This window comes from Neltuma alba, unplaced genomic scaffold (assembly GCF_004799145.2).
Source record: "Neltuma alba isolate B1F8T4 unplaced genomic scaffold, ASM479914v2 tig00011320_pilon, whole genome shotgun sequence".
NCBI lineage: Eukaryota > Viridiplantae > Streptophyta > Magnoliopsida > Fabales > Fabaceae > Neltuma > Neltuma alba.
The window spans coordinates 196,036-209,824 of NW_021636027.1; the positions used below are offsets into that span (position 1 = coordinate 196,036).

The 13,789-nt window shown below is 33.7% G+C and overlaps 3 protein-coding genes across 3 annotated transcripts; 2 read left to right on the forward strand and 1 right to left on the reverse strand.

Annotated features, from left to right (window-relative positions):
- Positions 1-1,672: 1,672 nt before the first annotated feature.
- On the forward strand, positions 1,673-2,281 carry LOC114711811 (ankyrin repeat-containing protein BDA1-like). Its single transcript, XM_028896240.1, has one exon. The coding sequence runs from the start codon at positions 1,673-1,675 to the stop codon at positions 2,279-2,281; it is 609 nt and encodes a 202-aa protein (XP_028752073.1).
- A 181-nt stretch (positions 2,282-2,462) lies between these two features.
- Positions 2,463-3,293, forward strand: LOC114711812 (uncharacterized). The gene has a single exon (XM_028896241.1). The coding sequence runs from the start codon at positions 2,463-2,465 to the stop codon at positions 3,291-3,293; it is 831 nt and encodes a 276-aa protein (XP_028752074.1).
- Positions 3,294-6,768: 3,475 nt separating this feature from the next.
- Positions 6,769-8,591, reverse strand: LOC114711813 (ankyrin repeat-containing protein NPR4-like). The gene is made up of 2 exons (XM_028896242.1): positions 8,100-8,591; positions 6,769-7,575 (listed from the first exon to the last, which is right to left on the reverse strand). The coding sequence occupies exons 1-2, from the start codon at positions 8,589-8,591 to the stop codon at positions 6,769-6,771; spliced, it is 1,299 nt and encodes a 432-aa protein (XP_028752075.1).
- Positions 8,592-13,789: the final 5,198 nt, after the last annotated feature.

Below are 13,789 nucleotides of genomic sequence, written 5' to 3' on the forward strand. Positions count from 1 at the left end.
TGTATTCTGATGGAGTCTGATCTAAATCTTGTTGGTGAAACTGATTATATCATGTGTAGCTAAATTTCTTTTTACAGTCTAGAGGAACTATGAACTTGTTAATATACTGATTTTAATTTTACTGAATTGACGATGCTTAATGTTAAATTTTGGTTACTTAATCTTATGTTTTATTATCCATTTGATGACTAGTCATCATTAATTGTAAATTTGAGAATTAAAGTGTTTTTTTATAAAAGAGATTTTAATTGGGCTCTTAGATTAAGTGATATGAGATTGGATGATAATCTAATTTGTGATTAGAATAAAAATATATCTAATTGCCCTTTATAATTGTTAACGAGTGAGACTGAATTGTTTAGCTTTTTAGTTAATTGTGTGAGACATTAGATAATTAATTTAAGAGAGGGTTATAAGTAGACCGACAGACACTTGTAACTAATTGAAACTAAATTAACAAAATTGACATTAAAGCTAACCAATTTAGTGAATTAAAATTCAAGAAGCTAGCAAGAGATTTGTAACTCTAAGTTGTTCTTTTTAATATTTGGGTAGTTAATTTGAGAGAATTTTGTTTTCTTTATTTTAATTTCTTTTTACTCAATTTTATTAAATCTTGATTTTTTCAACTTAAACGAAACAAGAATTTTTATTGCCTAATTACTATTAATTGAGTTCTCTGAGATCGACCTTGATTTGTGAGTGTCTATTTTTACTACAATATTTGGTGGCATCATCAGTGTTTGTGGGAATCGAACACTTTGTGGAAGCAAACAAACAAATAAACAAAAGGATGACTCTTGTTGTCATATCAATTATAACTGGAAGTTGCAGGCGCTAGCCAATTTATATTTGAGGAGACCAGCCGGCTGACTACTTTCTGGCAAAATGAGATTTTCAACCTTCCACATTAGGCTTATCGATCCTAACCTGTCTCCTAACCGATTTGCCGCCTGCTTTTTTCTCCAAGGCATTCTTCCATAGCGCATTGGAAGAATCAGAAAATATCATTTTTAAATCGTTAAGACTAATTAAAATATGTTATAGCATCTTCACATAGTATGTGCCGAAGCAGAAAATAATCCCATTCGAGGAATGCAACCAATCACGCAACCTGTTCTGAGGACGATTATTAATTAATATTATTAGTATAAGCATGAAAATAATCAAAATCTAACCATTTTAAAGCCTATGTACTAATTTATATCAATACGTGTATGTATGACGTAATAATAAGTGAAAAACTTCACCACTTTTAATATGTTTTCCCCCTTCTACCAATTTTTTCTTTTTCTCTTTTTGTTTGGTAAAAAAAAAAACAAAGGTTGGATTGGTCAGAATCGGCGTAAAGAAATACTGCCCCAGGTGTGATTTGGAGTAAACGGTTAGTTGGGTGACGAGAATATTATTAGTGTAATGATAACATTTGCAGGTGAAAATTTGGAAAACGATATATTCAAATAGGATTGTCGATAAAGTATTGTTCATATCGTGTGATGTTGCTTTCACAGATTGAGTTGTGGACGATGGTTTCACATAATTCGACACAAACTTGAACATTAAGTAATCATAAGCAACACACTTTTGACAGATTCTTTCAAAATGATGTATATATATAATGAAGAATACATCGAACTTTCTTATTCACGCAAGAGAGGCTATAATAATCAAAATGGGCACTTCCCATGGTGAAGAGGACAGATTGAGCGTTCTTTATGAAGCATCACGCAAAGGATCTGTATCAACTTTGAACTCACTTTTACCAAAAGAACCATTAATCCTCCACAAGATCTCACAAAGTGGCTTCACCGAAACTCCTTTACACATATCAGCCTTGCTTGGCCACCTTGAATTTACCAAGGCACTTGTCACATACAAACCCAGACTAGCCATTGAGGTTGACTCTTCCCAGAACACACCCCTCCACTTGGCTTCTGCAGAAGGTCATACCGAAATCGTGAAGGAACTTCTTAAAGTTAATGACAAGCCATGCTCGTTTCCTAATGAAGAGGGCAAAATTCCTTTGCATTATGCAGTTATGAGAGGGAGATTAGACGTTGTGAAAGAGTTGGTGAACGCGAAGCCTGAGTCTCTGAGCTTTCTTGATAATGGAAACACTGTTTTTCACTTGTGTGTGATACACAATCATTTGGAGACTCTCAAGTGTTTGGTGGAATTGGAAGTTGCCATTTCTCGGAAGCTTCTTAACTTCGCGATTTCTGATGAAGCGGGCAACACCGTTTTCCATTTAGCTGTCGCGTCCAAGCAAGTTGAGGTGTGATATCCTCCCTGATATAAAGAGTTTTCTTTTTACATAAATGGGTTATATTTTTTGTGAATTGTTGGGTCAATTTTTTTTTTTAACCCCAAACTCATATGTGACACTTCCCACAATATACTAACATGCAAGTTTAATATTTCAGACTATAAGGTACCTCCTATCAATCCCATATGTAATAGAAATGGCAAGCTTCAAGAACGACATGGGTCTTACAGCCTATGACATCCTCAAACGTAATCCAAAAGATTTCAAAACCCTAGAAATACAAGTCATGCTGACGGACTATTCTGGAATTAGAGCTGAGAAGAACGGAATCCACACGCATTCACACTCATCACCACCAGTTGCAAGACCAAAACCTCAAACTCGAAAGAAGAAGAGAAACTGCTTCATAAAGATTTTGAAATGGATTGGAGGTTGGTTCAAACACAAGGGTGACTGGGTAGAAGAAATGAGGGGAAATCTGAGTTTAGTGTCTACTGTTATAGCCACCATAACATTTCAATCATTGATAAATCCACCTGGTGGCTTCATCCAACAAGGTTTATCTCAAGGCTCATCCAATATTGAAGCCCTAAAGTGCACTATCCTTCCTAACAACGTGTCCTATTGTCCTGGGGAAGCTCTCTCATCTTTTAGTTCCCAAGATATGTTTTTGGAGTATGTAATTTTCAACACTATCTCTTTCATTTCATCGCTTAGCGTCACCCTCTTGCTTGTGAGTGGAGTTCCTATGAAGAACAAAGCTTTGATATGGCTTTTATCCATAGGCATGTGTATCACTCTCACAACCCTAGCCCTTGCCTACTTAACTGCTCTTTGTATGGTGATGCCAAACCATCTGCTTTGGAATAAAGCAGGTTGGACCACCCTTGCAGCCTCAATTTGCGCCTGGTCTGGATTGCTTGTGCTGATTGTAGTGTTAATCACACTGCGCTTTATAATTTGGGTAGTGAAGAAATGTGCCAGACTAATCAGAAAGCTGTTGACGTGTGGAATTAGAGAAAGTTGATGCTGTTTCTTTATATATCACATTTCAACTAATGCTGTTTATTGTCCGGCCGGTCACAAGTGGCATGGCCTGCTTTTAGGATAATAATTCATGTTATATTATGGTTATATGTTTCTCTTATTTCAGGTCCGTTTTAAGTTTGTACTTTGTTAGATAATTTAAAACTATCGTCATCTCAATCTACTGATTAATTAAAGTTTTCTGTGAAATTGACATGTGTTTGTGTACAGAAGTCATGTTTAAGAACGTTTGGCATCAAAATAGGGAAGAAGGGAGAATTGTTAAAACCCATCCACGCCAACTACCGGAAACAAAGCACCAATGTTGGAAGAGAAATTGTTTCATAAAGATTTTAAAATAAATAGGAATTTGGTTTAAATAGATGGATGATTAATGGGTGTAAGATATGAGAGGAAATCTGAGTCTGGTGATCAACTGTTCTATCAACTATAACCTTTCAAGCTTCGATTAACCCACTTGATTGCTTCATTCAATGAGGTTTATCGATCTCATCATCAAATGTTTTGTCCTGGAGAAGAAATCTCATCCTTTCGTTACCCATAGTACGTCTTGTAGCCTGAGCCGGATTGCTTGTTCTAATTATATCCAGCTAACCATGAAATTTGTTTTTTTTTATCTTAAAGCATATTAGAGTGTTGTAATTTTTGTTTTAATGGGTTGAAATTCACATAATCATCATAAGTACCTAAATTTATTTTTCAGCAAAACTTTGCATGCTTATAACTTGAGTTATTGGCGCTGGCTATTTACAACTGAGGTTACATGGATGAATTATTATTGGAGTAGTTGCGACGAAGGACAAACTTCACATATTACCACTCAATCCATACTTGAACCATATATGAGCCAGCCCATATATATCCCGGCCCATATATATATGGGCCAGGCATGGATGAAGGAAACCAGCCGGCTGACTTCCTGGCAAAATACTTTAGCTGTGTGTGTGTGTGTGTGTGTGTGTGTGTGTGTTGACTTTCGCTTTCGCTGGTCACATTGCACGTTCCAAGCTGCTCTAAGCCTATGTATATATGTATAAGAAGCTTATATAAACGAATCATATATGAAGCCATGCACGCAAGAGAAATGAGAACTTCATGTGATAGTGACAAAATGAGAGATCTTTACGAGGCATCACTTAAGGCCTGTTTGGTTTGAGGAGAGTGTAGAAGAGGGAGGGGAGGGAGGCGTAGGGAAGGAGAGGGGAGGTTTCATCCTCACCTTGTTTGGTTTGATTAAAAAGGAGGGGAGGTGAGGGTATTTAATGATCCCTTGTTTGGTTCAAGGAGGGGAGGGGAGGAATAGTAATAATCAATTTACCATTTTACCCTTACATATTAGTTTATGTTTTTTATTGATATATTATATAAATTAATTTACATATTAATTTAAATTATATAATTTAATAAAAATTCAGTCTTATCATGTTAATATATGTATTAAAAAATTGGTATAGTAATTTTTTATTCTAATTAATATAATAATATATTTAAAATAATCAAATTAACAAATTTTATATGCTCTAAGAAAAATGAAATTTTATTTTCTTTAGACTATCTTTTTTTCCAGCTTTAAAATATATTTAATAAATAATATATTTATAAAAAAAATTAATTTTATAATATTATAATTTTTTATTTAAATAATTTTTTATTTAAAAATAATTTTTATAATATATTTTTAATTATAATAATGTATATATTTTTTATTTTTTATACTTAGGATAATATATTTTTTATTAGAAATAAATATTATAATAATATATTTTATGGGTAGAAGTGGAATATTAAAAAAACTATAAGGGCATAATAGTCTAAAATTTTGGCTCCCCTCCAAAAACCCCTAATTTGGAGGGGAGCCAAAATGGGGGGAGGGAGGGGAGGGGAGGAGACATTTTAGCTCCCCTCCCCTCCAAAATTTTTAACCAAATGAGGGGAGGGGCTCATTTTCCCTCCCCTCCCCCCTCCAACCAAACACACCCTTAGAGGGGACGTCCCCATTTTGAACTCATTGATGCAGCAAAACCCGTTAATCCTGTTCAAGGTTTCAAGAACTGCCTTCACTGAAACTCCCTTACACGTATCAGCATTGTTAGGTTATGTTAAATTCACAAGGGCCCTTCTCATGCACAACTCAAAACTCAAGGAAAGTTAGGAAATGCAATAAACTATGTCAATACGCATAGGATCAGGCTAGAATGATATTTCTTTTTCATATAAAGGATTTGTAGAGGTTTCATAAGAATTTTAGAATACCCTCACACAAATTTTTTATAATTAATTATAAATTTTTAAATTTGGACCGAAAACTTGGAAGTACCAAATGAACAGTAGCCCAAAAGTAAAATGAAAATTTTAATTTATGGGCTTTAACTAACGGTTTGTCCGCATCATAACTTCCAAATATGTAATAAAATGTTAAATTATGGAATTGATAGGCCCAGTCTCTTCAAACAATTATGTTAATTCAGGAACCCATTCACAATTTCATACATTTAAGGGTCTTTATTTGCAATTGTTCCTTTCTGTTTTAAGCTGAAATTAAAGTTTCACTGTTGTGAGCTATTTGGTTTATTTTCTTTGTACCTCCAATTTCCTTCGCTTTATTCCTTCGTAACTTGCAGCTAAGGAGATTCAGTTTCTGATTAATTTCGAACCGTTAATTAGTTAGATGAAGGCAATCATTCAAGTTGGAGGTTAATGTATACGTGGTAAATGCTACTTAATTGATTATGATATTGCATACTAATATTCACTCCAATAAGATATATAAGGCATCTTCTAAAACATTTTCTTGGTCGGTAATATACGGTGTCATGTAATATTTACTTTAATGGTTTATCTTTTTTATCCCCGATTTATCTCATGTTAGCCTCAACTTATTTTGAAGTCATGTTTTAACTGGTTGGGTTTATTGTCTTTACATTTAATGAAGTTTACATGCTTTTAATAATATTTAAGGTACGTAAAAATGGAATCTTGGGCTCTTTTTTGGCAAAGTTTAAAAATGTAACAAAATTTTCTTAATTTGGTTGAGTTAGTTGAAAACATTTTAGTCATTCTTCTGAAGTAAACATATTGCTAAATGTTCATTCACAATAATTAAAGATTCTCAAGCGTTGGAAATATAAACAAAATGAATATAGGCACTAAAAATAGATTAAAAAAGTCCCGCTGAAACAGGTGTTGAAATAAGAGATAAAAAGAACTGGACACTAAACTATCTTCTTAAGTAATAATTTTATTATCCCATGCAACAACACACAGGGAACAAACACACACACGTATAAACATAACACATACACTAACATAAGTTGGCAGCAAAACAAAAACCACTAAAATAACAAAATAACAATGCTCTTAATCCTGAAAACAACTCATGCAGGATACCATTGTTTGTCTCTTGCCGACAACAAGAGGCATTAATTGGCAGATACAGAGCAGCAGCAGCGACTTGTTCACTTCCTGTTAGTCTTATTACAACATTTGTTGGCAATCCAGATGAGAAAGCGCATTGTGTTAAACAACACAAGTGGAAGAACAAATCCACAAGTCCAGAGAACAAATGCACACAAGGCCACGAGGCCTAAATAACCAGCAGAGTAGACCAACATGTAGACGGCAAAGTTGTATGCAACTGCAAGACTGAGGACAGAGAGAGACATGCCTATAGCTAGAATCCAGATGGCGGCACTATTCTGCAAAGGAACTCCACTTACAAGCAGGAGGGTGACAGAAAGGGATGCATAGAAAGAGATGGTAATACAAGCTGCATACGACAGAAATGGTCCTCCTTGATTAAAGGATGAGACTGCTTCTCCGGGACAAAGCTTTCTATCGCCATCCATCACGCAGTTGAGGGCCGCAGACGGTGAGGGGGCATCTTCTCGCTTTGCGAAGTCTTGTTGAATAAAGCTCCCTGGTGGATTAATTAAGGCTTGAAAGGTTACGGATGCCATAAAAATAGATGCCGCACTCAGTTTCCCCCTCACTTCTTCTATCCAACTAGTATCAACCCCACCCTTCAAGTGGTTTCCCATCCTTTTTAAAATCATCCTAATACGCTTCGACATCGATGTTTCAGATTCTCTCGTGTCGAACTTTCCAGATTCTTCCGTGTCGGACTTTGTCAACATGAGTTTTATTTGTTTGATTTTCCTGTCTTTTGGACTAAGTTCCAGGATATCCAGAGCCGTAAGGTCATCTTGGTTCTTCGTCTTTCCTAATTCTCTTATTTCTGGAATTGACAGCAGATACCTTACAGCCTAAATACAAACACGTTAGTAAGGTATTCGGCTAGATCAACTGCGATTTGTGAATGCCATGTAACTTTTTCTATGTTGTGTTCATAAATAATCATTTTCTTGTCAATATTAGAACAAGCAAAATGTTAAATGTTAGCTTGCAGTAACTCACAAACTCCTAAAAGAGCAAGACAATAGAAACAATATTAGTGTTTCTTCATAGATAAAGGGAAATAACAGCACATAAAAGGTCTTTGAACAAAAACGTATACATACATATTTTGTTCTTGCTAAAAATGTGATAAACATTTCTAAAAGTAAAACATTACTAAGACTTGCTGTTAAATAAAGTGTATCAAAGCCGTTAGCATTAGATACTGGCGAGTTCATCAAATGGTAAGAGTGATGAAGTGGATTGTGAACAGTGATTTCATAAGCTTCAAGTCATCCTAATATAATAAAAATAAATAGCTAGTACATGCAAGCTTTCTTTTTTTGAAAAAAAAAATTAAAAGAAAAGAATAGAAGAATAAAGTATTATTTACCTCATCTCGCTCATACATGATGGCCAAATGGAGAATGGTGTTTCCCGTACGATCAGGGGACGTAAGGATGGGAACGCGAGGCGCACCTACAGTAGCATTGGCAGTGGCATAGTCCAATTTTACCAATGATTGCAGAGTCTTGGAATGGTTGTATGTGACACACAAGTGAAAAACACTGTTCCCTTGTGGGTCAAGACAACCTAGAGAATCTGGCTGCGCTATGACCAATGCTTCCACAACCTGTGGCCTCCCCCTCATAGCTGCATAGTGCAGAGGAAGTCTTCCTTCTCTATTAGCAACCAAGCATGGCTCATCATTAAAGTCTAGCAGTGTCTGCACGGCCTCCAGGTTATCCTCTGCAGAAGCCAAGTGGAGGGCTGTTCTTCCAGCAGAATCCTGTCTAGTGGCAAGGTCGCGATTGCGATTGAGAAGAGCCTCGGTGAATGAAGCATGATAGCACTGCAGATATGTGTAAGGGAGTTTCACGGCCATCATCTGGAATTTTGTCAAGGATTAATGCGTTTTGCTGTAACAAATGCTCCAAAGCCCGTACATCCCCACAACGTGCTGCCCCATAGAGAGCACTCTGTTCATTCATTTGGTTGTTACTTAAGCTGATGACGTGTTCCATTTCTCGTGTTAGATAATGCCCACTAGCCAGCTATATGGTACCCTTTATATAGAGATGGCTTATTATAACTTGTCTTAATCTTACTCCTCATGTCTTAAACATAAAATTTATTTTGTAGTGTAATTTATACTACGAGATTAGCGTTATATTTAGGACTAGAGGAGTACTACAATGTGGAATATTTTTTTTACCCTGTTTTAAATAGAATTGCCTTTAATATAAGAACACCTATGAGCAATAAAAAAAGTTAAAATTACGGGTGGAGTATATTAAATAGTCCTGAATTCGGGACCTCCAAATAGCCTTGGTTAAATAGTGTTTATTATATAAGCCGTATTGGTTTACAATCAGAGAGTCATGCATATGGTCAAAATAAATTTTGCTGAAGTGGATTCCCTGGTTTGAGTAAAAGAATGTTAATTCTAATGATTCAAAATTCTAATGTTAAATTAAATAACAAGGTCTCAAATCCAATAAAATAAGCTGCAAAAACTGAAATTAAAGAAAATTCTAATGAGTTCTGTGTTAGTTTTCTTAAAATCTAAACCAAAAAATGACACAGGGATCATTGGCGACGAGTTTGTGCTAATTCGGATGATTATGAAATAACATCCAATTTCACATCGGAAAACGGGTCCCAGCAAAGATTTGGTTGTAGAAAGTTGAAAGATTTGGTCTTAGAAAAGTTGGAATTAATATACTCCACTACAAACACGTACACTTTATCGAAGAGTACTTGGAGGTCCGTAATTCGAGACTATTATTTAATATACTCCACTGCTAATTTTAAATCTTTACGTAATTTCCAGACCACATATATTTATTAGAAAATACAACAGCTTAAAAATTTTCAAGAAAAAGATATGTTGGGGATTTATCTCAGAGTTTGGAATTCAACAATACATGAATTTTTATTAATGACAAGTTTGGATCTCCTTTTGTCTGTGGAATTTTCACTTCAAGACGTTCCTGATAAATTAATCCTCAAATTATACAATGAACATGATTTCTCAATTAAACGATGAGTTATAAAGTTTTTTATTATAATTTTTTCAGATGCATGATCTCGTTACGTACTACTAACTTCCTGTCCTTTATCTTTTTGGGATTGAGCCACAAAATAAGTTAGAATATGGCCCCAACACTTTTCTTCATTTTTGGTTATTTTGACCTTTTCTTTGTGATTTACTAACATATCACCTTAATTGCCAAGGATCCCACGTTATATTTTAATTATTTTTAACTTATTAACAGTAATATTACCAATGACTCTGTGATTTAGTAGCACTATAAATAAGAGGTCGTGAATCAGATTTGTGATCTTAAATTATTAGTGTCTGTCTTTATAATTAAAAAATTAATTTAATTTGACAAGTTAATGATATACTAATGTTAGTTATATTATTATTGTGGAGTAATGCTGTTGAGTCCCAATAATACTGGGTTTAGCAACTTTTTCAACCATGTGATTGCCATGTTAAATTGTCATTGGTAAAGTTGCTCCAAAAAAAATGTCATTGGTAAAAGTAGGTAAAAAGAGAAATCACAGATAAAGGAGAGATGAGGAAAATAAAATGAGACAAAGAAGAAGAAGCAAAAGATGCACATCCCTCCAATTACACATGGATAATGAGCCTCAATGTGTCAAGTAGTGTCATTTATTTTCAATATAATTGAGGTGATGATGTCATCGTGTGAGTAATGTAAATGATGTAATACTAATGAGGTAGTACGCTGTTGTTTATTTAGACTTTTGAGATCAACACTTAGTTTGAAACTACTTGGGACTATTTGAAATGATTTATAAGCAATTTTTTAGTAGTCATAATTTATAAAATATGAAGTAAATATTTAAGAAGAGTTTTGTCTTAATTTATATATAACGAACTTATAAATAGTTGTATAAATGATGGCAAAGATGATTTGAACTTGCATTAAACATTATCTAGCTATATCCAACAACCATGTTCCTTCCACACATCAAACAGAGAAGACGACAGAGAAACCTGTTTGTATTTGTGTGGGGTGGTAAGTGATAAAAGAGGGGTGATTGATATTAGATATGACAGGCATAGTATTGAAATCCGGATTGGGTTGGATCCAAATCCAATCACTTCTCTGGTTCGGTCGGGCCCAATGAATCGGGAAAATTTGACCCAGGGTTGACCCCGACCAACTAGGGAAGCAGCCCCGTTAATTTGACCAATTTAGTGAGTTAATCTGGTTGCCTCTCTTTTTTTCCTTTAAAAAAGGAAAACTATTTTGATGAAAAACTGTTTTTTTTTTTTTTTAGTTGTTGATAATTTTACTTGGTGATTGAATGATTGTAAGGGGGAATATTTTTTTATAATATGTCTATTTTGATATTTTGCTAGGATGAATATTTAGATATTTTAATAATGTAATATTATGATTTCAATTTTTCAAAGGAATCACAAAGAAAGTTGGAAAAAATTGTAAGTATATAATTATTTTATTAGTAATTCAAGATACTAAATTGATATCTAGTCTTTAGATGGTATGACAAAAATTTAAATAATTTTTTAATTTTTTATTTTCACTGGTTTGATTCCTGGATTAACTCAGATCTAGCCCATTAACTTTTGTTTGGTGGCTAATCTAGCTTTTAGTACCTTGATGACAGGACCAACCTAACTTCATACTTTCCAGAACCCTTATCTGACGTGGCCCCAGGCCGCCATGGACATCACCTTCCAGTATGTTGGTACATAGGAATAATACTCTTTATAAATGAATGGAAAACTAATTTTTAGATCATTAGCCCAAAAAAAATCACAAAAAAACCTTAAAATAGAAAAATTATAAATAAGGATCCCGTTACAATATTAGTATTGTTTTGGATAATAACTGATAAGCAAATGACAACCATTTTTATGAACAGTTCCTATATGCAATTTTTTAATTTTTAGAATTTTTATTTTACGATTTTCCCCCAAAAAACCCAATTGTTCTCAAGGAAGAATTGATAGCAGTTAGTTTTATTTGGCAAAAAAAAAAAAAAAAAAGTAGCTAGCTATAAGTGTATAAGAAAACCAAATTGGTTTTGTTAAGTTGTCTTATTCATTCATTTGTATTAGAAATTACTCGTCCAATCTTATTTATGTGACTTCTAACATACTTGATAAAGACAAAAAAAAAACCTTATTAATCTTGTTCTAAAATTTAATAATTTTTTAATTTCACCCTTATTTAATATATTACACTTTCTAAGAAAATAATAATCTATACAATAATAAATGAATGAGAATATTGTGCATTAATATAAAAAATTTAATAATGTGACTTATAAATAATACCAAAAAGTTTTCTCTTTTCAACTTATAAACAGAAACATCAGAGTACTCTATTGATGAAAACATTTATTAGACGTGCAAACAATAGAGATAATTTAGGAGAAAATTATAATTTTGAAATGTAAAAGATGATTAGAACTTTATATTTAAGATTAAAATAAATTTTTCAACTAAAAGCGTATCCAACATTTGAAACAAGTCAACATAGTAAGCCCTGAGGCCTGTGTCTCGAAAAGAATACGCGCCAATTAAGATGCCTCTCTGATTCTTCTTGTTATTCTGTGAGTTATATACAAGTATATTTATAGTTTTACGCCAACTTGTTTCCTTATCAAAATTCTATATTTATGACCCAAAAAAAAAAAAAAGGTCATGGGAGTACAATAGAGACCTATACTGGCCCTAGAAAACTTAATAAAATAGACCTATATTGTGTAGATTTTCGTCTGGCGTTCATCCTTATGAGCATTAATTATCTCGAATTTTCATTTATTCATTCTTTGAGAATTATTAATTGAATCCCAACTGTTTCTACGACCAAATCTTTCAACTTTCTTCAACCAAATCTTTGTTGGGGCCCCTTTTTGTTGTGCAATACTGGAGGTTGTTTCGCAATCACCCGAACTAAGACAAAATTATTGCCAATCATGCCCGTGTCATTACTTGTTTTATATTAAAAAATAATATGACAAGTGACTATAATTCATATCAATCTCAAATCAGTAGCTTAAAAAGACCTATGGGATTAATTTTTCTTATAAATAGTAAAAGAAATAAATCGCCACTTGATGCAGTAGCTAATCACACCGCTAAGAAATAAGATCAATGTGCAGGAATCTCCACCCCATCGTTTCTCTAATCAAAATATACATACTGTATATATAGTGAAATATGTAACCAAGAAATTTTATATGGCTAATAACTACATGTCTTATTTATATTCTTTAAATGACCACAGAAGAATGATGAAGACTTGCTTTTTATCACGAAAGGGAAAAAAAAATATTCTCCCTATTAAAAAAAGAAATTGTTTACTACTTACTGAAACAACGCAGAAGTTATTGATTTCATGCACAGTGAAAAGAAAATTGGAAGAATATTCCGTTAAGGGGCACAAGAGAGCAATTATAAATCGGAACACAGTTATCCTAAACTTGCATCACGCAGTAACTAAACCAACCACATAATGATGAAGCAGATTTTCTTTTTCACTGTTTGGGGAAAAAATTAGCTGGAGGGTTTTGCATGAAAAATCAATAAATATATTAAGTTGATATAAAATTGGTTGATTGGCTTTAAGAAATGTAAAAGAAATTTAAAAGAATTATATAAACGATTTATGCCGTACCCGTGGTCTCCCAAATGGACTTTTCTTCCTTTTGGATGAAAGGACAAATTTTGTTTCCCAAAGGTGAAAAGATAAAACCCGCATGTATTATGGCCCCGCGAGTAACGAATCAAGTGGCCCCACAATCACTGGCGGACACAACTTGGCATGTTGCGCAGTACGCTGATCTAATACTCATTTTCTTTTAATTTTTTAGTGCAAATCTAGCAAACTCGTTTTCATCGAACGGCCAGACTTCGAGTCAACACGTTTGCATATAAGTTGACAACAGCAAAACTTGGATTTGGATCAGTAATTTATAATCAAATTAAAATCTTGTAAAGTAACCCTTATCATATCTTTACCCATCTCTTTACATACTACCTCTATTGTAACGTCATCCTATGTACACCTAAAA